The sequence below is a fragment of the Perna viridis genome, chromosome 4 (assembly GCF_037379345.1).
Source record: "Perna viridis isolate PV_CMFRI_1.1 ecotype Kerala chromosome 4, ASM3737934v1, whole genome shotgun sequence".
Taxonomy (NCBI): Eukaryota; Metazoa; Mollusca; class Bivalvia; order Mytilida; family Mytilidae; genus Perna; species Perna viridis.
Genome location: NC_142448.1, coordinates 2,670,827 through 2,694,911, shown reverse-complemented (window position 1 = coordinate 2,694,911; position 24,085 = coordinate 2,670,827). Strand labels below are relative to the sequence as shown.

At 32.4% G+C, this 24,085-nt stretch overlaps 1 protein-coding gene and 1 long non-coding RNA gene across 5 annotated transcripts; one reads left to right on the top strand and one right to left on the bottom strand.

Annotated features, from left to right (window-relative positions):
• The first annotated feature begins 780 nt into the window (after positions 1–780).
• LOC148618443 (axin-1-like) lies at positions 781–20,442 on the top strand. 4 transcript variants are annotated; one of them, XM_088577375.1, is made up of 12 exons: positions 781–968; positions 1,396–1,880; positions 3,364–4,336; positions 5,710–5,859; positions 9,432–9,528; positions 9,993–10,142; positions 11,686–12,263; positions 15,861–15,986; positions 16,521–16,739; positions 16,989–17,126; positions 17,358–17,531; positions 18,566–20,442. In XM_088577375.1, the coding sequence occupies exons 2-12, from the start codon at positions 1,862–1,864 to the stop codon at positions 18,693–18,695; spliced, it is 2,754 nt and encodes a 917-aa protein (XP_088433501.1). In that variant the 5' UTR covers positions 781–968; positions 1,396–1,861; the 3' UTR covers positions 18,696–20,442. The 4 variants fall into 4 exon arrangements, with proteins under 4 accessions (XP_088433501.1, XP_088433504.1, XP_088433502.1 ...); XM_088577376.1 differs by having other exon boundaries at positions 786–968; positions 1,396–1,551; XM_088577378.1 differs by lacking the exon at positions 5,710–5,859 and having other exon boundaries at positions 1,396–1,551.
• On the bottom strand, positions 7,473–22,401 carry LOC148618442 (uncharacterized). The gene is made up of 3 exons (XR_015921373.1): positions 22,266–22,401; positions 20,991–21,888; positions 7,473–7,683 (listed from the first exon to the last, which is right to left on the bottom strand). It is a non-coding gene; the product is annotated as an uncharacterized LOC148618442 (long non-coding RNA).
• Between the last annotated feature and the right edge of the window lie 1,684 nt (positions 22,402–24,085).

The window sequence follows — 24,085 nt, the reverse complement described above, 5'->3', positions numbered from 1 at the left end:
TACACATAAAAGTGAATGTAATGCGATTGGCAGGTAAATTACTTTTTTTTAGAGGTGTGACAAAATAATGCAGCTTGGGTACCAGGGAGAATTAACAGTCTGTAAAGGACTGTCCCGAATTCAAAATATTTTTCGATGTACAATTCATTACTTTTGTTCGAACCATTATTACAAGAAACCGTATACTAGTATAAGTTTTAGGACCGGTCGGAAAGAAACATTAAATACACAGGTATTTTACAAGTTGATTTTAAAGCATAGAAGTATTCTTCCTTAACAAATACCAGTGAATAATATAAACTTTTAAGGTAACCCATTACGACCTAGCCGAGTTTAAACAAGCATGACATAATGACAAATTTCTCTTTGATCTTTTAACTACAAAGAGTCAATAAAGTTTACCTGTGTGTATCACAGGCGTTATTGCTTTAATTTCTTTGAATTTCCTTTAAGTGCCGCTTCATAAATCTGCTTTAAAGTTGTAAAAAGTGTGTTTGGATAAAACGAATTAAAAATATTAAGTTACCACTTGTATGTAGCAAAAACAAGTGAATTGATTATTAGAAGATAGGTGATATTGAGGAATCCGTAATTACTCTACAAAGAGAACAAAGGACGTCGCTTCCTTTGATGTTTACCTGAACACACGTAACAATTAAATAATTAATTCATTGATGTAATTTTGCCCGATGAACCATGTTGATTGGATTTGAGATGACAGATAATTCAAATATGATATTTTCTCAAGAGATTTTTACACCTCGAAGAAACGGGAAAATAATACCAACAATTTTCTGTCATCAAGTGTAAATAAACTATGTTAATTTTTATTCTAGATAAAACAAGATATGGGTAAAGATATCTTGTGTAATGCATTGACCACCACATCAAAGATAGCCCGTGGCAAGCCGTTGTAATTTATTGGGCCAAATGTAAATTATCTGTTGAAGATGAAACGACATTAAGAGGTATCATTTTTGCCCTTAATATACTAGAATATGATATAGAGTCAATAGTGTAAGACTTTTCAGCATAACATTCCATTGTGAAATTTGACGACTGAGTCTAAAAAAGATCTGGTATTTTCCAATTTGCCTTACAATACATCTAAGAGTATGAATTCTCCTAACGTATGTTGCCATCGGAAGCCATTTTCTTGATTGAGTTATTAGGGGTATCGGATGAAAGGATTGTATTAGGTAATGTGTGATTTGTACTATTTTCCATTATTTACTTCACTAGTTTGTTCATATTAGAATGTGAATACAAAAAATCGATTTACTTAAAGATAACATTTTAAAAGCTGAAGCGAACTATGCATCATTTAAAGTATAGCACCCCCGTACATTAGAACAGTCCATTACATTTTTGTGAATGTTGATTTTATCTCGTCAGTGATTGGCGCGGTGCTTCAAAGGATTGTGACGTCACGAAGTATTAGGATCGTCGGCGGCGGACATGTGGCTTTGATGTTGAATTTTCAAACTTTCAAATTACAATAGACGAAGTTGCATAGGCCAATATTTACATGAGTTCAAACATTTTAATAAGGTATGTGTCGAAGTGTATTCCATATGTTATTTTACTCGCCATTTCGTTTTTAACACTGCTTTTGAAAGGGGCCATTTTGTTCGATGGGATGTATGAGGAGATAACTCGAGTGTGATTTGTAGCTAAATTTCGTCTCACAAAGGATATCTATAGCTGAGTACAGAATTATACAACAAACAATCATTTCTTTATCTGGATATAAGTAATTAAGTGCCATAACGAGTGTGTGTTTTGTACAATGCAAACAGGTGCGCGTTTGTCTCTGTAAAAGAAATGCCATTTCGCCATTGTTTAGCAAAACTTTCCTTAGATGTCTGTTGTGGAAGAATGTAAGTCATCAGTTTTTTATTGTGGTACGCAAATCAAGTGGCTTTTAAAGGTCGTTTAATGCATTTTTCTTGTTGGATCTTCCCATGCATTAATTTGTAATATACTTGAATGAATATTTGTTATGTGGTGGATGTTTATGTGAAAAAATTTCCAAATTTATTCAAAGCTTATGAGTATTAACAATGAAAACAATTTCTTTAAATAAAATCCTCTAGCATTACATAAAGCCTCCTTTGAACAGAATGCAACCTAAAAGAACCATGGTTGAATTACATGAAGTCGAGATACTAATTCCTGTGCGAACTACTTTAAAGAGAGTCTTTTTCTGAAGTCTTCATTGTCCTTGTTGAACATTCACATTCTGGATATCAGTAACTGAAAGTTTTGTTATCACTTGAAATTCCATGTTGAAACCATCTAATGTAAGATTTTTTAAATGAAACACGTGCACATACAATGTGGAGTGTAATTGTAAAATATACAAAATGAACAAGAGTAAGAATATTTATTGAACATTTGTATAGATATGCAAAAGTGGGTACCTTTGCTTGACAATTATTAATATTTGTGTCTGATATTATGGAAAGAATATAATAATAAAAATGTAGGGAAGGAAAGACAAATTTAAAGGGATGGATCACTGAGTAAAAAGAGTCATGATCATTAAAGCAGTCTTGTTTTGTCAAATATGTTACAGTAGTGATCAAGAGACAAACATCAATAGTTAATGGATATAACAGGCAATGGACTGGAAAGGATTTTAGATCTCTCCTTCATGCAGGTTGACTAACATCACAGAAATACTCTCAGTGAAAATTTTATGTTGGAATTGACCCGTTCAGGAAATCTGTTTGAAGATAGGCAGTTTTGTGCATACTTATAATTTGTATGTACCTGTTGTACATGTTTCTGATCAAATTTTCACTAATGTCTGCCATAGATTTTCATTATTAAGTGACTACCCTTTTTCATGTATGTGTTTGATTAATTAATAAATTCTTTCCTAGTTTTGTATATTGCCAATAAGCAACATTTTTGGTACTGTACATAAATAAATTATTTTTACTATGTATATGTACAGTGCTGTATTTGTAATTGTGAATTGAATATTAAAAAAGTATATTGTTATCCATAAGCCATAAGTATTCATGTGTACCATAAATGCAGAAGGTGCTGTCTTTAATTCATTACTTGTCTGATGTCATAGATTGTAAGGTAGAATTAGTGTTAATATGTTTTGTTTTGGTCATGTAACCATTCCCAGGTATTTTCACTGGTATTTTAGGTCACATTACTGTCAAACAGTTTTTCAGCAGCACCATATACATTTACATGTATGTACACGTTTACCATATTTGCAATCCACAATATTTGGTAGTTTTGCTGGGATAATAACCAACAAATGTACCACAATGTAATAAATAATGTACTATTCAGAAAAAAAAAGTATTTTTGCATATACTTATAATATTTTTATTTCAGATGAGCTGACAGAAACCCAAAGCTGGGTTATTCACAGCACAATGACAAGCCGGGTACGGCAGTTCCTCTCTGAGAGTGGAGGAAACAACTTCACAGAAACTGCTCCTCGTCCACCCGTGCCCGGTGAAGAAAATGAGATACAATCTAACGGTGGTGTATCGACAAAAAGCAGTGAATCTCATAAAAGCAACAAGTCTTGTAAAAGTGGGGGATCTACTCGTGAAATAGCAGCCCATTCTCCTGCCGCAACCCCCAGACGATCAATGAAAGACAAGTCTCTCATTTTCAACCAGAGCTGCTGTGTTGATGATGAGGATATGACTGCACCTTTGGGCTTTGAACCAGAAGGAAGCGTGTCTAACTCTCCCCCATTTACTGAAAACAGTACACCACCTTATATGAAATGGGCTGAAAACTTGAATTATTTATTGGAGGATCGTGATGGAGTTCAGCTTTTTAAACAGTTTCTTGAAAATGAAGACTTTCAAGTGTATTCTGTGGATTTTTACTTTGCTTGTGAAGGATTAAAGAAAAAGCCTGCTGAGGATGTTAATAATATCACTAGTATTATCAAAGCAATTCATAAAAAGTTCATAAAAACTGATAAACTTCCATTTATAACTGAGCGAACAAAGACTGTGATTCTGGAAAAGCTTCAGAAGAAAAATGTTGCTGATCAAGGAATATTTGATAATGCTCAGAAGGAAGTTCAGGAACATATGCGAAAAAATACATATCCGTTATTTCTTAAAAGTGATCTATTTGTGCAATATATACAAAAAGAAGGCGAAAGTCCTAAAAGTACTAGTACTAGTGGTTCAAATAGTGTTCGGCCAACATCAGGCCCCCTGCCAACATTACCAGAGGATCAGGAACTCAACAATGTCCTCACTAGTGATTTAGATGGACCTCCTAGTGCTTCTAAAAATAGACATTCAGAAACTATGAAGAGAACAGTGAATGAACCCTTCAAGTAAGTATTGGTTCTACTGGAACCCTTCTTTCTCCCTGCATGCTGCATTGTTATGGTGCTATATCTAAACTCATGCCATACTGGGAAGAAAACATAAGTAGGGAGTAAGATTCCTGCTCATGTTTTGGAGTATCATAAATTGCCATTTTTAAGCCAAAATTAATCATTTACCCAATCCTGACCTACCAAGCCAGGTGTTGAAACAATGGTGGTACATTTGTACATTAACATCTGACAAGCCAGAAAATTGGAAATATATACAGTAATACTTGATGGAGCTTTGGTAATATCATTTTTATGGGTCACACACTGATTTAGCTTACATGGTCAAGATTAGGGAGCTAAACAATATTTTATTTTAGTCGTCAGGAGACAGTACATGTAATACATGTATATTGTAGCATTATTAGTGCATGGTTGTGCTTCACATAGATTTCTTTTTCACTTAACTGCCAGACAAATGCAATTGTAGATACCTTATCAGGAGTGTGGCTATAATAAGCTGATTTTCTCTCTTTGATTCTGATAAGGTTATTAGGTACATTAGAATTAAGTATCTACAGGTCAAGTATTTAACTCCAATCAGAAGTGCTAATGATCAACTATTTATGGGTTGGTGTTCTGCATTTTTGTTCTTGTCCAAGCTAATTTGTGGCAGTTCAATACACTCCAATGGATAATGCCATATTAGGTTGCTATTGAGTTAGGAACAAAAGCTGTGTAATGGACTTGTACAGTGTGCCTTGGTGACTCAGGTCAAATACTTCATCTCTACTATGTGAAAAAAATCACTGATGTGCATCTAACCTGATAAAAATAACCCTAGAATTACAATGTTTTCTTAGTCCTTCATTGTATTTATGCTGATTAATGTAAAAAAGTACAAGTTTTTGATCTTGATGGAATCTTGCTATACCTGATGAACTTAACTGCTTAAGATAATACATATACCTGCATTTATGTACATTCTAACTCGTTTTCTTGCTTAAGTTTATTTTAAAGGCAAATACATAGTTACAATGTTCAAGCAGCGGTAGGCTGCTATTTTTACCTGCTATATCTTAATTGTGGCTGTCTTCTTTGCCAAATTTTGTATTGAAGTTCATGGACATTTATATGGATAGTGAGCTAACTACCCCAGGATTTACAGCTGGCCACTCCTGAGACTTTTGAAAGCCCTAAATGACTCTATTCCTTATAGGCAAAGCCTTAAAAATCATATTATGCAACATACAGTGTACATGTTTTTTTTTTACAGTTATGTAGTTTACAGATGCTGTATATAATTTTTTGCATGTTGCCCGCCTTTTTATTCTGTATATGCTTTCTTTTAGTTTATTTTCGATGGATTATTTTATGTTGCTATGTTACAGTTTTACTTGTCCAACGGTTCCAAGGGTACCCTTACCGCACACCTACCAATCATATGCTCCTACATCCCTCCAAGACAGCGAGATACAGAGTATTTCCAGCGCCAGCGATGCACTGACTGATGACACACGGTCTCAGACTGATAGTAGCATGTAAGTCGCTTTTCCATCATCATCATGACCAAAATTCAAGTGAAGCCCATACTCAGCATATTTAATGGTGTTATTAAGTTTGCTTGAAAGTAAGCTTTTCCACATAAGTAACCAGTCGATAAGTTTGTATAGAAATTTGATTAAAATAACCCTAGTATACACGTAAATGTTTTGTATTGTGATAATAGATTTTAATAATTACCACCCAAATCATTTTATCCAACCACATATACATGGTATGTTGCTATTGTTCCTGTCTGCATCACAGTTAAAAGCGTTTTAGCACTTTGTGACTAATGTTGTCAGGGATAAAAATCAGCAGTGACTCAGTAGCCCATGGCTACTAGATCTTCAGCTGTTCTACCAACTTTTCGGTAAAATTTAGTTGAACATATAGAAAATAATTTACAAAAATATGGGTATGGGCTACCAGCTTGTATTTCTTAATTTTTACCTCAGTGTTACCACTGTAAAGATGGGACCAGTTGTCAAGTTGGTCCCAGTTTTAGTCATGATTTTGACCAAAATTGAGTTCACAGGGTTTGCCAACATTAATTGGGACCTACAAGATTGACTGAAATGGAAGTTAAGACAGAAATAGTCTACTAGTCTATCATGTCAGATCCAGGTCTTTCATATTTGGATCATGTATATTGTGGGTCATGGGTCATGTTGTTCATGGGCAATCTTATTGGGCATTTCTTTCATTTACCATTAGTACTTGTAGATCATACATGTAAATAGTCTTTTTATAAGTATAAAGATGTGCTTGAAGGGGATGAGCCTATTTTGTGCTGATGGCATGGCACTTCATTTACATAATGTAGTTCAGATTGGTTCAAATGTCTAAAATCAAGCTTTGACTGATTTCAATAAAAATTGAGTTCTCGGCTAAATATATTTTCATTTTAGACTATAACAAGTTAATATTTTATTTCAAATTTTAAGTTGTATTACCATATTCATTCTGTTTAAGAAACCTATAATTTGTCATAAATATAATCACAATCAAAATTGAGAGTTGTGTCAGGCTTAGATATTACAGAAGCTGTTTAAGGCTTGACCTATGCATTCATATCAAGCTGTAATCCACTGAGTATTTTATTATCTACTGGTTCAAAGTATAATTATTTGACATTTACTCTAGTTAATGCAATGTAAATGTTGGTATGTAAAAAGTATTGTAGCAAATTTGGTCACATTTGAATGGTACCTTCCTCATTCATGAATTTTGGTCTTCATCATTGCTTTGTTTTATTGGATGAAGAAAAAGTTTCATATAATTTATATGTGATATTTTGCATACATGTATGGTTAATTTATGTTTTGTTATTTTGTTGCCACAAGTACATGTAGTTTGTTGGATAGTGCATGAAGGTCATGTGATTCAAGTATCAACAGTTTAAACTTTCTGAGCCTTGTTGGAAATGAGTTGGGAAAAGAAAGGAATGTGTTTACTCCAGTCAACTTATATTTGATTAGAGTGAACTGAGTAATACTCTTTACAGGCTTGCATATACAGATAATCATTTTCATGAAGGACTTTACAAAATAACAAAGACAGAAAACAAACTTTAATCTTCAGAAATCCTATAACACTTCACAGCTTTTTTCTCATACACAAGGAAGGGTTCTTTGCTTTTGATATTCTTGTGAAGTTTGAATATATATACACTTCAGAAGTATTGCAAAAGTAAAAATCACTTGAAATTGTCTTTTGATGATGTTCTTCATGTTGATACATGTCTCATTTGAAGGTACAAAATTTTCTTTTGAAACTGTATGTGTTCTTTAATTTCTTTCCTGAAGTTTCCTTTGATTTCACTGCAAATTAAAGGGATATTTTGATGTTAAACTTTTAAAAAATATTGGTAATAGTTGACACAAATACAGGTAAGTGTATAACATAAAACCCTTTCTAGAGTCTAGATATAAGCGTTATTACAGTCAAAAATTTACTGCAAGGATATGCTCATTAGTTGTATAGGTAATCACTTTGATCTTTCAGGTGAAAACCATGATCTTTCTCAATCTCTGAACCCAAAGCTTTGTGTAGATTGACTTCAAAAACTAAGCTTCGTATAGACGTGAAACCAAGCTTTGCATATGAAATTTAATGGGAAAAAGTATATGTTCAATGAAATTGTCATGTTCTTATGCTTGTAATAAATAAGATTGAAACTTTTTGCCTATTCTGTTCATACAAACCTAATTTTTGTGAAATTTTAATTTTGCGAAAATTTCATCTGTTTGATCAAAGGACATTTGGTTAAAGAATTAAGCTTATTTATAAAAATTTAAATACATGTACTTACTAGTTTAACAAGAACCATAAATATATAGATGGTTTAAAGTGAAGATCAAAAGAGGCAGGGAGATGTCATAAATATTTTTTACATTTATTTTTCTAATGTACTTCCCAGATTTCATTTACAGTCTGTGTTCACTTAAATGGGCATTTTATCAGGATCATTTGAACTCTTTGATCTCTAGGACATAAAGTGTCCAATCAAAAATGTTCTTTGAAGATATATGTGATAATTGATATTAGCACTTGAGGGTAAACCCAGTGTTATCTCATTATAGACAACAGGCCCCTTTGATTGTTATAGTGTAAAAATCGACTAATGTCTAAATAGACACTGGCTTTGTTGTATTCCATAAAAACATATCACTTTTTATAGAGCAATATTTGTCATAGGAGTATCATAAATCAAAGCATCTGGGTGAAGCTGTTCTTACAAGCTGGTCATCAAAGCCATAACCAAACTAGTGGAGATAAAATACCATTACCTGTCTTTGGTTGTAAATCTCTTTTATTATAACAATCTTAGGGCAAATCACAATTAGGGAAGGTAAAATTGTGCCATGTATGAAAATGTTAACAATGTACATGGTATTCTACTTTTGTTCATCATTGCTGCTGAACCATTACTTCAATCCTCAAGGCAATTCATAGCTTGTGTTTTATATATCTGAAAAAAGGTGATAAGATATTTTGTGTCTTGATGTGTAAAAAAAATTGTAAGAGTGTTTTGAGTTGTGTATGTCTAGAAACACTGAAATGCTTTGATTATCATGAGAGACAAAGAGCGCTTCAAGTCTCCACATTCATCCATTATCAAACCCTCAAACTCTTTTTTCCTATTAATTAAAACAGAAGTGGGCACATAAAAGTGACTCATTTAATCAATTGATAGCTGTAAAAAGTGCCTTTGAAGTTGAAGATCAAGATATTATATCCTTTTACCACAGTCTAGCAGTGTGTGATGAAAAATTCTATAATTACAAAGAAACAGAGTGATTACAAATAGAACAGAGTTTCAAATGTGTAGGTAATGTGTTATCAGGGAGTCCCTTTGATCTAAACTTCAATGACATCTCATTTTCTGACTTTGTATATAATAAGATTATACTGTAGTCTTCTTTTACACTTTGTGGTCATTATGTAATCTTTGTGCTTTTGGCAATAAACATTTAAATTTTGACTAATAATCAAAGGAAGTCCTTAAGCAAATTGGTAATTTTGAGAGATATTTCGTGTGTACTGATGGCTGTAATATCTTTCACAGAGATGGTGATCCTAAAATGCTTCGCAGGATGCGACGGAAGATGAGAATGAAAGCAGAACAAAATAAAGAAATTCATTTTAACCAACCATTTATACCAGTAAGTTATGGAATTGTTGAGACACACACACACACATATATATATATATGTAATAATTGTACATGTACCATACAGGTATACATACATTGTATATATAGATAACTGAGGCTAAGCTTTTCAGTGCTATATGAAATATGCAATGTAATGGAAAACAAAAAAAGTCAAGATCCATGTTTTATCTTGGACTTAGAATTTTATTACTTCTAAGTTTACTAGACAATGCAACATTGAAAGAACATTTCCTTAATTTAGAGAAAAGCACTTCCAAAAAGTGTAGTACTCCTCTAGAGATGAAAGAAACAATTATAAAAGGTAGACCTTAAACAAAATACACTTGACATTTCGTTGCAATTTTCAGAAATATAGATGTATACACTTGTTCCTTGTCTAGCCTACTTTATGTTATGAGTTGTCACGCTTGTAATTTTCTTCTTAGAAAAATATTTCTTGCTTTTCTGCAACAGAGAACCCACAGACAACCCAAAGATCGAAATGTTGCAGAGACCAATCCTCAAGCCTTTGCAGAGCTGTTGATTGAAAAACTGAAAAAGGTTGAACAGAAACAAGAGAAAGATGAGAGATTACGTGCTTCCATGAGCCGTGTATTCGATGAGGTAATCTTCACTCTGAAATCTTTTTTAAAACAAGCTGATAGCCTCTCTAATTTAGCAAGTTCCATCAAATTCTCTTTTGTTTTATCATAAAAGCAGAACTTCAAAAGGAGGGGGAAAAAAGAATTCAAAATTAAGCTGTAAAAGGCAGCAGATCTGAAAATCAAGTTCAAAAGGAAAAAAAGAATAGGAAATTAAGCTGTAAAAGACAGCCTAAGGTAATTAAAGGCTTATCATAAAAGGCTCAATAGGATGCCATATTTGGACAATTATTGATAATTCAACTTCAAAGGGATTGTAAAAGCTGTATGGAGAGTCAGGACATGTAATGCAGGATAAATATTACATGCTAACTTCAAAGGGGCACCTGCTGCTACTAATTACATGTACATGTAGTTGATATGACAAAAGCTATTGATCTGCAATTTAACAAATTATAGATATTTTATAGATTTATAGACCAAATGTACTTTACATTCTTGATAGAAACAAAATTTGTTTACTTTTTGCTTTTGGTTGTCATTTGATGCATGTTTTTATTGTGAGTAGAATTTTGCTATCCAAACTAATTCTCAGGATATTGTTTGTCAATTTGTATTCATGTAATACAATATTGTTGTGCAGGCATGTGAAATCTGCAATTATTCACCATTTAGAGACATTTAGATGGTTACAAATTGAATGAATTGGAAGGCCAAACAAATGTTACCAATCGATACATTTGTTTGATGTGAGATTACAATGTAATTCTAAACGGCTGTGCCACTACTAACATTCAATCAGCAAATTATAAGGACAAATGATATGTTATATAAATATATTATGAAAAATGAATACTTCACTATTTGTTGGGATGGAGAATAAGAGAGTTTTAGAAAACATTGAGCCCCTGTGGCTATATTGTTTGCTCAAGAAATACAAAAAGGTAAAAATCAATATTTAATGAAGGATTAATATCAACACTATTTTTGGACATCAAAAAGAGAGCATGTGTTTATGTTAGCAGATGTTTGTATTTTGGATCAGACATTATCATCTCAGTTAATCTGCCCCCATGTGTTTTGGTAAGTGCATGTCTAACTATGTGTGGTGGGTTAATTTTAGTCCAGGATTGTAACATTCTTGACATGCAATATCTGTATTCTTCTAATGGTCTTCTTTAAGGTAGCTTAATTATCACTTGGCAAGTAAACTGTCCAATGTAATTGTAAATTTGCACCCAAAGATTTTTTTCTGAAGCATGAAATGAACTTTACTCAAGAATTTTGGTTAATGAATACAAACAATGAGGATCCATGCTGAGGAATAAAAGTAAATAAAATAAAACTTATTTAAAATTATTTCTGTTTTTCAAGACTTTCTATTGTTAGTACCTTAGGTGACTGATCTTCTATCAGTACTCTATAGAAACTTGATACTTAGGTCCTCTACACCAAACCAACCTTTATTGGTTTTTAATTCTTGTTCAAAGAATATGTTATACAAAGAATAGGTTTTAATAGATTTTAGATGATTTATTTTAAATTAGTAAATTTTCTCATTGTAGAGTGATGCTGACAATCCAATGAATCGTTCAATGTCCTCTTCTTTCACCCAGAACAATAATAATACTACTACCTCTAGTTCAGTGCTACAGCCATTAATGACCTCAACTGTGATAGATGAAGAAAATGCGGATTCTATTTTAGAGGAACATTGTTCTCGGATCTGGGAAAGTTCTGCTCAGCAAACACCCAGCCGGTCTCCTGGCAGACATAGTCCCCCAAACACTAAACCTAAGTCCCCTGACCGAAGTAAAAAGAATCTTTTGCAATCCTTGCCTCCTTCACGGTTAGTTCATCATAAAAAAAGACCGGATTATCATACATCATTTGACAGTGGTATGGGAGAGGATAAAGGGTCAAACATTGAGACCCACCGCCATATTCATCATCATCACCACCATCATCATGCTAAAGGGTGTAAATCTCAGATGGAAAGTGATGCTCAGAGACATTATCTCGGTAGTGACCGTGGCCGAGGCAGTCGCAAATATTCGGACACTGGAAGCAATATTGACAGTGGTGTTAGTATGATTGAGTCCATTCCTTCTATGCCCAACATGCGGGATCCTTCATGTGAAAAGTAAGTATAGACCTTTTAATATTATCTTCAAAAGATAACATTAATTTAAGAATTATAAAATAAAAAAAAAAATGGTACAATTTTGTTCTTGGCATGGTATCGTTGCATAAACAGAAAAATGTCTTAACTGAACCCTGAGTAATCCGAAATCTAAATTAGGAAGTTGTTTGAAATCCCTTCATATCAGTTTATTGTGTTTTGGATCTAGGTCAACCAATCACCTGTCTAAACTGGATATATTTTAGAAGTCCAAATAGGGTTTGGTTCAGACAGGTTTTTCTCTATTAGAAAATTCTCAGTATTTACTTGGAGATTGGATCAAACTTTCTGTAAGGGAAAACTTAAGTTTAAGTCGCAAACCACGTTTTCAATTTCTCACAAGTAGCATTGTATGGAGGCATGTACAGAGCCTTTATGGAAAAAGGTCTCACGAACACTCAACACTTTGTCCTTTTATAAGGTTTAGAAAAATGTTCTTTTAACCCAACTTCAAAAGGAAACATTAGTGAGTTAAGTGTTAAGGAGCAAGGGTAAACTCTACAAAAAAACATCACAAAGTAGCATTAAGTCAAATCATGTTAAGTGGTCTTCTTGATAATAACTACAAAGCTATTACTCAAAGCAGGTCACAATTCAGGTCAAGATAAGTTGTGTGCTTCTATTAATAAACAGTTCCATAATAATAATCTTAATTTAGAATTACCTCCTCTTTTGATAATTAAAGGTGAAAAGTATTCAAACAAGGTCTGTTACTTAACATTGTTGTTTTATTTTTTGCCTGTGGTTGGTTTGCATTTTACCTATCATATTGATAAGAGATTTAACCTAGTTTTTGTGTACAATTTAGGGATGAAATACATTTTTAATGAAAATAGTTAATGTTGGTGGTTCATGTGTAATATTAGTCCTTTAGGTAGAAATAATGAATACATTGACTGCTTTCATTATGACAGTTCATTTTTCATTCTTTTATCTATGACATTGTAAATGGTAGGTGTAGAATTTCAAAAAAAAATCTGCTTAAAAACCACCCTCTGTGGCCTATGTTTTGTTCTGTATACATCTGTTACTCTGTTTAACTGCTCTTTGTAAAATATCTTTTTCCATTTCCATCAAAGTTGATAGATCTCTTTGATCTTGACAAAAACTTTTAACTGAAGTACTTTGTGAATCAATAAGTGCATCATACATATTTATGGAGCTTGGGATGAAAAAAGGAAAAATCTCCATGTTTTAGGCAGAGTCTTCCCTTTGATATTTCTTTTGACAGACCATAAAATGACAAGGTTTATCAAAAGGAAATTTTTAATATTTAATGCTATATACTCCATAGGGTGCTTTTGTTTTCCTCTATTATTTTCCGCAAATTAACATTTTGATCAGTGAACTGAACATGGTTTTTGTCACTGATCAAACGAAAGAATCAATTATAATATGTTTCATTTCTGTTGGCAAATTATTAAAGGACTAAATGTGTTATCAAGTTCCATACAAGTTATATAATGTGTAAATTTGTAAATTAGTAGAAACTGTTTGATCTTAGCTTTTAATAGAGAATTCTGAAGCTTGTTAAATATTAAAATTACATGAGCAGAGGAAAGAGATTTTTTTTGCATTTTAATTGGTAAAAAGAGCCATATGATACCTGAGGTAAAACCAGAGTCGGTAAAGAAGTGTTTGAAATATTATTCACCGCAGCAAATCATTGAAGTCTAGTAGCTTTAAAATATCTCACAAAGAAAAGTCATAGGTATCCATTATTGTAGAGGAAATTGTTTAGTAGGTATGACTGTTCTTGCCTAATCTTGTCTTTCTTTGTAATAACACAAATGCATGAAATCTTTGTAAAGACAGCTATCATAATTATGTCTGCTTTGAAAAAAATTAAGACTATAGTTTGTGGTAGAATAAAAAATCTGCTGTAAGAATATTAGATGCCTTCAAGGTTAAAAGTGTCCTTTGAAGTTAAGAGAGATAAAACAGGGAATAAATTGATCTTAAATAAGCGACTATTAGTCATATTATATTTCACAGTCTGGTAGAAAATAAGTTTAAGAAAACTTTTAGGACAGATGTATTATTGTAGCCATTATTTGCTTTCACTAAGTTCTGAGGTGAAATCCTAACCGAGATCTAAAGAAGGGTAAGACAGATTTGCTGTATTGTGAAGAGAAATCCCTTGGTATAGCTTCAAACAGACTAATGAAAGTGTAACACATTGGATCTGACACCCAGTCCCAGATGACAAGCCTCTATAACCAAGTTTTATCAAAATCAACTCAATTTATAATGAGCTATGCACACATGTCCTTTCTCTTTGATCTTATAGCATGCAGGCAAAAAATCAATAGGTAAAGAATAGGAATTTAAAATGTTTGTGAGAGGTTAATGAATAAAAACCCTTTGATGTTTGGTTATGATCCCATGACCAGTAGTGAGGAATAAAAAAGTTTAAACCTGTAATCTGGTATAGGATCAAAAAGAATTTATAATGTTGCAATGTCTCCCATTATTTACTAATTAAAGAGAATCATGATTTCAAAGAGAAAGCCTAATGTCAAAAGATAAAACAATATTTAAAGTTTATTAAAGTTTTATGCCATCAAAAAAGGCCATATTTGGTAGTTAAAAAGTCTTAAGTGTTGTAATTACTTTTTTTTTTTAAAGTACATGACTTCAAAAAGAAATATGATAATGAATAACTTAGGTCAGTCAGATGTGGTGATAACAGGTTTTTATTTGAAGAGGTCCCAATAAGGGATTTAAACTGAAATTACACTACATGTATTTGTTTTGTGTATTGAATTATTCTATTTGATTTATGAGATTTGTTTATTAATGATGGACATCTAATTTAACATTCAGTGATATCAGTTTTTCTGTTATTAAAAATAAAGCTATCCCTGTTCTGTTTTATTAGAATTATGTAATGCCTTCTTAGTAACTTTAGATACTCTGCTTTCTTCCAAAAAAAAAAAAAAAAAAGATCCATTTTCCTTTTGAAAAAAAAATCAGGTGAATTTTGTTTTGGTTTTAACTAGTGGGAATTCTAAGGAGTTATTTCCCTTTAATCACAGCAGCATTAAATTGGAAGGTGTTAGAGTTGCTAGGCTGATAAAAGAACTGTTTGATCTCATATTTATTTACAACAGAGATTGTTTAAGTACAAAGCACAAATATTTTTGTGATTAGGATAAGCTGTTGAAATATTGAGGAAAATTTTCTTTGATTTAGGGTTCTAAGCATATGTATATAGTGATATACAAAAAATGAATAAGCTTTATTTTTGATGGCTAGGTCTAATTACAAAGGCATCAAAAGGTCTTTGAGAAAGATAGAATATTTGATTGTTTCTTGAAATTATTTTATACAATGGTTACACTGAAATGGTGTAGAACATTATGATAATTTTTAATGATAAAAAAACAACCTGGGAACAGTAAGACATTTTATACTTTGTATTATCCAAGTTATCTAATGTTGTGTTGCTTTAATGGGATTTGTCAGCTGTCTGTCTTGGTCTTCAGATTTGTTGCATGTTTGGTTAGTAATGTTTCCAGGTAATATGTTCATATTTATCAATGATTGGTTTTTTAGGGTTCTAACCTGGATGATGGAGAGTGATCGTATGGGTGGTTCTAATACTGCTGACTCTGATAAAGCTTCATCTCAGAAACGTGTTCGTTCTACATCCTCCTCAACACCCGCTCCTAGGAAACCTGTGTAAGTCTGTCTTTCTGTTGAGCTTTTTATGTATCATTGAGTTACAACTTCTTATTGGGGCATTCACTTTTGAAACTTGGATAAATGTTAAGCAATGCAATTTAGTCAAGGTTTGTTTTAAAATGAGGTTAAACTGTATATAAAGGGTGTTAATACCGTAAATAATAGCTGAAGTGGATGTATGATGTACATTAGATAGGATATAGATATTTTATATCAAAACCCATGAAAGCTAAAGGAAACACTTTATTATACTTTGTAAGATGTTATATAATATTGACAGAGCTATAATTAATCTCGCTTCCTTTATAATGTTATACCCACAGACTGGTACCAAAATTAGATGTAAGGTTGTCATAGTTGTCAACTGATGAATGAGACACAGGGTACAATATTATACATATACTGTTATCCATTTGGTCTGCAGTTAACTAATACCTATAAACTATAAGCTGTAAGAGAATTTTATCCTGATGTTGGGTTTAAGTGTTGTGATAAGCAAAAAATTTGATCCTTTTTTTTTTTTTTTTTTAGATCAAAGAAAGCAGGCCATGGATCAAGTCGTTCAGCATCAATGGATCGTAGTGGTATGAACACAAGTTTTCAACCTCCTCCATCAGGTGCCATGCCTTCACAGCCATTCATTCAAGATCCCTCCATGCCAGTCAACCAACCTCCTAGCACAACTGTACAACTTGAGGAGGCTAAACGCAGGCTGGAAGAATCTCGTACTGCTCCTCCTGTTAAATCCAAGTCAGTACATAAATGTCTATTGCTGTCTTCTCTATTTCCTGTTTTTTATTTCATAGTAAAAAGAGTAATTGATCAAATATCCTTATAAGCAAAATGGTCCATTAAAAAAAATACAGTACTAACAAAATAGAAAAACAAAGAACTAAGCATTAAGACTTAAGAAATTAGAGCTCAAAAAGTTCTGAGTAAAAATTGTCTTGTGAACACAGTTTTCATGCATTCCTGGTTAACTTATAATTAAAATTGTAGGTCTTTCGGTGGCATTGCTGCAACAAAAGAGAAAAAGCCAAGCATGACGTCCCAGGGTACCATTCGACCATCCATGCCAATGGCCAGGACTGTTCCCAGTGATTTAGACATGTCATTTGACAGCTTTGCTGGTGCAGAGTAAGTCATTTGTCATATTTTGATTTAAATGACTTAGAAATTCAATGACCTATTTTTAATGTTGGGTTAAATATTCACAATTAAGATATTTCATTTTACTTCTTTGAGTGTTGAAGAGTTATAATGAAATAAAACTAACTTCAATATATTTGGGGGGTAATAAAGTGCAGGTCATAGACAATCTTGAAACCATGTAGCTTCTATTTACTTATTTTTTGTATTGTTTTACAGTAAAAAGAAGAAATCTCCAGTAAGCAGTGCTAATACCTCAAGCTCAACTGGTGAAGAAATTGTGATTGGATATTATTTCTGTTCTGAACCAATACCTTATAAAATCACAGTTCCTGGTAATAATGTGACTCTAGCACAATTTAAACAACTTATAGGTAGAGTTGGAAACTATAGGTAAGTTGTATCGCACTGAAGAGACTTATACCCTGCTTATGAAACTTTTAACTTTTAATGTAAGTAAGCCCCATGCAGGTCCGGGTGTGAAAAGAATAGGCCTGCAGCAGCGCTAAGCTTGTCGTATAAGGCGACTAAATAGTGCTCAAAAACCTAGCCGGGGGCTAGGTACTCTGCCCACAGAGCAACTGGGATGTGTGCCCCAGGTGGTGGAATGGGGTACCCCTGGCGTGTTACATGCTGGGGTTGTCAGGCTATAATACGGAATTGACCGCAAACCATAGTGGTGCCCCGTGTTGGGAAAGATGCCACGTTCCTCGCACGTTAAAGAACCCTGCTGTGGTATTCGATAGGAGTAGGAACCTTTGTGCTCCGCCACAGGAGGCTAAATTGCCTGACCTTACCCATCCCCCCTTTTTCCAGTGCAGTCAAAATTTGTCGACCCTATTATCCTTGTGACCCATCCTTTTTTTTTCATTTCATGTTCATTTTATCATCCATTTCATGTTCATTGTCTGAATATAGCTGAAATATTGCTGCTCGGACATTAACCCCAAAAAACAACAAACAAACTTTAATGTAAGTGAACACAAAGCATTTATTTGCTATTTTCATTGTATGTTAAAACTATAGCATTAATAAATTCTCACACACTGTTCATAAGGGAACTTTAGCAATAATTATCAAATTTTCCTAGAAAATATTTCAAGGGTAAAGAGTCATGATATCGATGGAGTAATTCACCTTATATGAACATTTGTCAAGTTAGATGGATTTTGTGTTGGTTATTATTTCAGAGTGCAAGTAGGTCATTTCATAGATCTGGTATAAACATCTAAGTCATGTGACATTGAAATGAAGCCATGTGTAGGTTATGTTCAGGGTTCCGTCCAATGATGTGATGATACATTGAGGTTGTAAGACTAAAGTATTCCTTATTTTCACTCAAGTTCCAAAGTAGAATGATAATCTGATGAATTGAAGTATTGTTTAATGCCCTTATAATATATTTAATGTTCTGTTTTAATTTACAGGTATTTCTTTAAGAAAAAAAGTAACGAATTTGGTGAAGAGGGTGCAGTTTATGAAGAAATCAAGAATGACTGTGAAATTTTGCCATTGTATGATGGTCGAATTATAGCAAAAGTGACAAAAAATGATTAAATCATGTTATTTATTGGTTGTACATATTGATGTATATTTGTATAAAAAAGGATTGTAAATATTTGAACGGTTCAATGATCTGTTTCTCAGGGTTTTCCACCAGGTGGCAGTGCCTGATGTGGGTTTATTTATAGATTATGTTTACGGGTGGATATGAAAAGATATCGTGTTATTTTTAAAACCAATTGGATTTTTACTGTCATTGTGGAATTTCAGAAACGTTGCCATTTATTTTGTTATTTTAAATCATGCATTGAGTTTTACAATTTTTAATTTATTAGACTTTATTTAAACGGTTTGGATATCTTGGTTGGATGCATAGATGTTAGACTTACTAAGAGATATTTTAAAGATGGTGAGATGTGTCAGGCATTTTAGAAACTTAAGGTTACAATACAGCTTTCTTAAAATACATTATGTATACATTATCTTCTAACATCTATGCAGCAAAATAATGAGGTTGTGTACCAATATGGCATTACTACATGATTCATATGGCATTTTAACTGTAAATCTGCTGCACATTATTTTGGTTATCTCGATTCACCCTGAGTTGATGTATTTTCACTGGTGCTATATTTTTTAGTTGTATTTGGTTAATTTATGTTTGTGTCTTCTGTCTTCATTTCTATAAGAGAGATTTAATTTGGAGGTTTTATTGAAGGTTCAGAAATTATTGTGATGACATCAATTATATATATTTCATACCATAGTTTCAGTCTGAATATGTTTCTCTGATATCTGTGTAATAATTAATTTTAAGTTTCTCTCTTTCGGAATAAATCAAACATCATTTTTGATATTTAATGCATAAGATATGATCACAAGTATTTCTGAATTGACTTTTTGTAGAGCAACATGCATAAAATGTATGTTTCCAACTTGGCTGAGGAGACTATTTTTTGCTAAGCAAATGAAGAATGGAAATTAATACTCTCTTATGTAAAGGAACACTATAAACTTCGTTTCTAGTTACATTGTAGTTTCGTCTTTTTTGGAAGGTTATAGTGTTCTTGTTAAAATTTTCTATAGATGTAATATTAGCTGTACTCTTGTTTCGTTTTGAGAATTTAAAAATTCTCAAAAATAGAAGAGTTGTTAAGGAGCATCTTATCTCATTGGAGACCATACTGTGTTTGATTGTTTTCTAATTATTTGATGAGCAGAGATTACTTTTTTGGTATTAATAAAATATCGCTGAGAGTGAAATAAGATTCATTATAATGTTTTCTAAGGTTGAAATCAAAGTTGGAATCAGAATCTTATTTTAGCTGACATAGTTATTTTTTGTTTCATTGTTATTTGGCCATATTTACTTTATTTTACCTGGTACAAATAAGTATGCAAACATATGTTTTGTTAATGCAAAATTATTAAATTTGGTAAATCATTAAAAGTAAAGGCTTTTTGGTACAAAGAACTGATTCAGTTTGAATTTGTGTAAGGTTTTAGTTTCAGAATGTATTCATATTGAAAAGAACATTTCATTCATTTAAACTTCTGTCAGGGTAAATCTTCATTTTATCATTTCAAAACTCGATTACATTTTAAGATCACTACTGAAATTCCAAATTTGACATATACTTCTTAAAAAGTGAAGACTAATCTGTAGTTCTGAACAGCTTTCTAGTCAGATGTCATGCTTTTTAGGTGACCCTATTTGACTGATGTTGCCATGGTAACCTTCTTTGTAAACAAAATGGTCACTTGATACCAGTGTTCAACACAATAAATAATGATTTAAAAATTGCTGTTTGTATTTAGTTGGGTTTGAATGCCCTTGGTTCTTTGAGCTTGTCCAAGAATTGGACACAGAGGAAATAGTGCTTTTAAAAGTTGTTAAATGTTTTTGTTTTGTAAATTAAAACCTTTTTATATGCATTATTTTAAGAAAGAAGTATTTCTTTTGAAATGTAGTCTTTTTATTTTTGTTCCTTTCATGCAGTTGTTTGGTTTTACAAGGACCCCTACTTCTCCCCTCTCTGTGGTTTTACAAGGACCCCCACTTCTCCCCCTCAGTGGTAGTATTCTTGGTTTGCATTGATACAACACTCTGTTATGTTAATTTTCACCATTTATACCATTACAGAATTAAAAGGACAGTAATTTTGCTGTAATTAAATGATATGGTGATGTCATCTGTAGACAATTTGTTTTCATGTGGTTACCTAAATATAAATTGATGGATCTTGATAAAATATTATCTTCAGGTTCCGTATTATTAAAAAGAAGTTTGTTACTGCTTTAATGAATTATTGCATGGACTGTATAGGAACTAGCATTTGATCAACTTACTTTTTGACTGGTTTTAGCAGGGATTCATTATGGACTTACTGAAAAGCTTTCATATGCTGAATCTTCCGATATTTTCTTGTAGGCTACAATAAGATTTAATTCATTAAACCATGCTCTTTTGAGTAATGTGTTGGAATCTCTGGCACAGTGTTTGTACAATCATAAAGAAAAGTGGTTAAATGTTATATCTGTGGAACTAGTTAAGACCTAACTCCCCAAGACAGAATGTCTTAAAAGTCACTAATGGAAAACTATTAATAGATCAGAAAAATGGCTATCAATAGCACATAATTGCTCATGTTTCCTTACAGACCCTTTTGTGGTAAGTTAATGAGTAAACACTACTGTTGATAGGGCTTGGGTAGAACGAAAGGGGCTATTGGTGGAAAAAGTACTCTGACAAATTACAAACAATATGAAAGCTGGTGATTATGCCATTCATTTGGTCTCTGTAAAAGCAAACAATTCTTACAAAAAAAAAAAAAATCCCTGAACTGATGTAGTGAAAAGCATTGGCCATAGCACTGGAATCTGAATACTGTCAAACAAATCCCTGAACTGATGTAATGAAAAGCATTGGCCATAGCTCTGAAACCTTAATACTCTCAAACAAATCCCTGAACTGATGTAATGAAAAGCATTGGCCATACCTCAGGAACCTGAGTACTGTCAAATAAAACAAAATGAATTTCTTTTTCTTCCATAGAGTCAAGCATATTCAGTGTGCACTATTATATTACAGTAGCTTATAATCATTCTTAAGACCACGCTTTTATCAGTCAGTTACAATGCATTTGTTCCTCTGAGGTTGTTTCATGCTGTTCTTTGCTAAGTATTTTATCTGCTTTGAAGAGTGGCATTTTCAGGAAGCAATAGAACTTGGCCTCAAGTGGGGAAACTGGAAAAAAAAACTTGCATAAAAAATGATTTAGATAATAAGCAAATAAAGTCATAAAATATTTGAATAGAATGATTCACTTTTTACAATATTAAAACTAGTTATCATATTTAATTATTGATTTAATTAATATTACTGATAATTAATTACAAACTTCCAGAAATGAAGCTAAAAATAGACCAAACAGATATTTGTGGTCTTACAATTGGTCATATTCCATACTTTTTTTCTTATATTTTAAAGGTATGTTGTATTTTAGCCTGAGCATTCAACAATTTGATTGAACACCACTTTCCTAATAAATGTCATGCACTCCATACCTATTAAACTCTCTTGACTGGCAAACCAGTCATAATACATGTACTACCAATACATACCACCAGTTCAAAGTGTACTGCATCTTAGTGACCATATAAAAACCACATTGAACTTTTTCCTCACTTCTATCAAAAGTCACTCATATAACCTGTGGGGCTCAGGTAAAGAACACCTTTATCTACTTAATGACATTCCATGGGAAGATGAAAGAGACCGTTACTTGATTACAGGTAAAACAATATTTACAGGTGTGATTCAACAACAGGTATCAAAGACTTGTACACCTCAGGGAGTCTTGATAAAGGGAGATAACTTAATAATGTTATTGATATAAGGATCAATGTACACACAAGGATGACTAGCAAAATTCATTTTTATAAAATAAAATTTAGAAAAGTTAATTGTGTACATGCAAAGATTAACAATTTTATCCTTAAAAAAATCTGAATTAGTGGTGAAGTTACTTCTTTTTAAGTATTTTAAGAGGACACTAAACATACAATTGAATTACAAGTATTATGAAAAAAAATGTTTTAATGTGCATTTTAAAATGAAGAACTTTTAATGACCTGGTAAAGAATGAATTGAAATAATCCATCAGCTCAGTTTGACTACAAATGTTAAACCTTGATACATCTCTTTAATATAATCCATGTCTAAATAACATTGGGGAGTTTTCTTACGACATAATAACATTATAAGTTTAAATGAATAAAATGAAATAAAACTCCAAACATCCAAGCAGATTGTTTTTGTCTTGGGATCAGAACTAAGTCAGATTTTTTTCATGTGTATTGTATTATTCTTGTTGAAACTGCTGAAGCCCTATGTAGTACTGTTTTGTTGAAACTGCTGAAGCCCTATGTAGTACTGTTTTGTTGAAACTGCTGAAGCCCTATGTAGTACTGTTTTGAGCAAAAGCAGTCTTCTTCTTTTAAGAAACTGTCCATTTAGAAACCAGGCAGTTCCTATGGATGGCACACGGTAAACATTATTCCACAGGAAGTTTTGTTTCAATGTAATGTTTATATCATATATATGTCCAATAGTACAAAGATTTTTTTAAGTTGATAATGGATGGCTCAGGAAATGATTTTACACTCCCTTAAGAAAGCAACCAAGTTTTGCACAAAACGAAAAAGGTATCTCCCTTTTTCACTGGATTTTAATGCTTTCTATGTAAGTCATTTCTCTTTAATCGTTGCAGTTAATCAAACACCAACATTCAACTTTGAGAAAAGATGCATTTTTGATATGAAATAGATGAAAATTTTAAGGAACAAAATTATCATGTGCCACCCACTGCCTGATTTTTGTGTGGACCTCTATAATCTGACCAAAAAAAAAAAAAAATACATAATATATAAAATTTGTAAAAATATCAAATACAAACTTACAAACTTTTCCCACTATTAGAAGGCTATTCCCAGAGGCCAATAGTCAAACAGTACATATATATTCTAAGGTATCCTTTGCTAAATATACATTTTTTAAATTGTTTTGATTGCGTCAGAATGGGAAAGTCATTTGTGGCAGTCTAACTGTACACATATTTCAATTCATACCTAGGGTATATGCAAGCATGTATCGTAAGAAGTGGTCTAAAGCACCTGGTAAATTACTATTGAATAAAATAAGGAAAGTTGGAATGGACGTGAAAAAAAAAAAAAAAAACAACCAAAAAACTGTCTTACTACAATATTTACTGATGAAGAATGTGTTACTGTACTTAGAGGATTTTTTTAACACACTTGTGAGACAAATGTAGGGAAATAAGAGCACCAAATACTAAGAGTAATATGTAAAAGAAAGGGAACAGAAATAATATCTGATAACCTTCAAAGATAATTAATTCTGAGTTGTTCAAAATGAATGAAAA

Excerpts from the sequence above, each read along its gene's own strand:
- LOC148618443 (XM_088577375.1), top strand. Across the intron at positions 12,264-15,860 it reads CGGGATCCTTCATGTGAAAA|GGTTCTAACCTGGATGATGG; the intron begins GTAAGTATAGAC and ends TTGGTTTTTTAG. Across the intron at positions 17,532-18,565 it reads GGTAGAGTTGGAAACTATAG|GTATTTCTTTAAGAAAAAAA; the intron begins GTAAGTTGTATC and ends TTTAATTTACAG.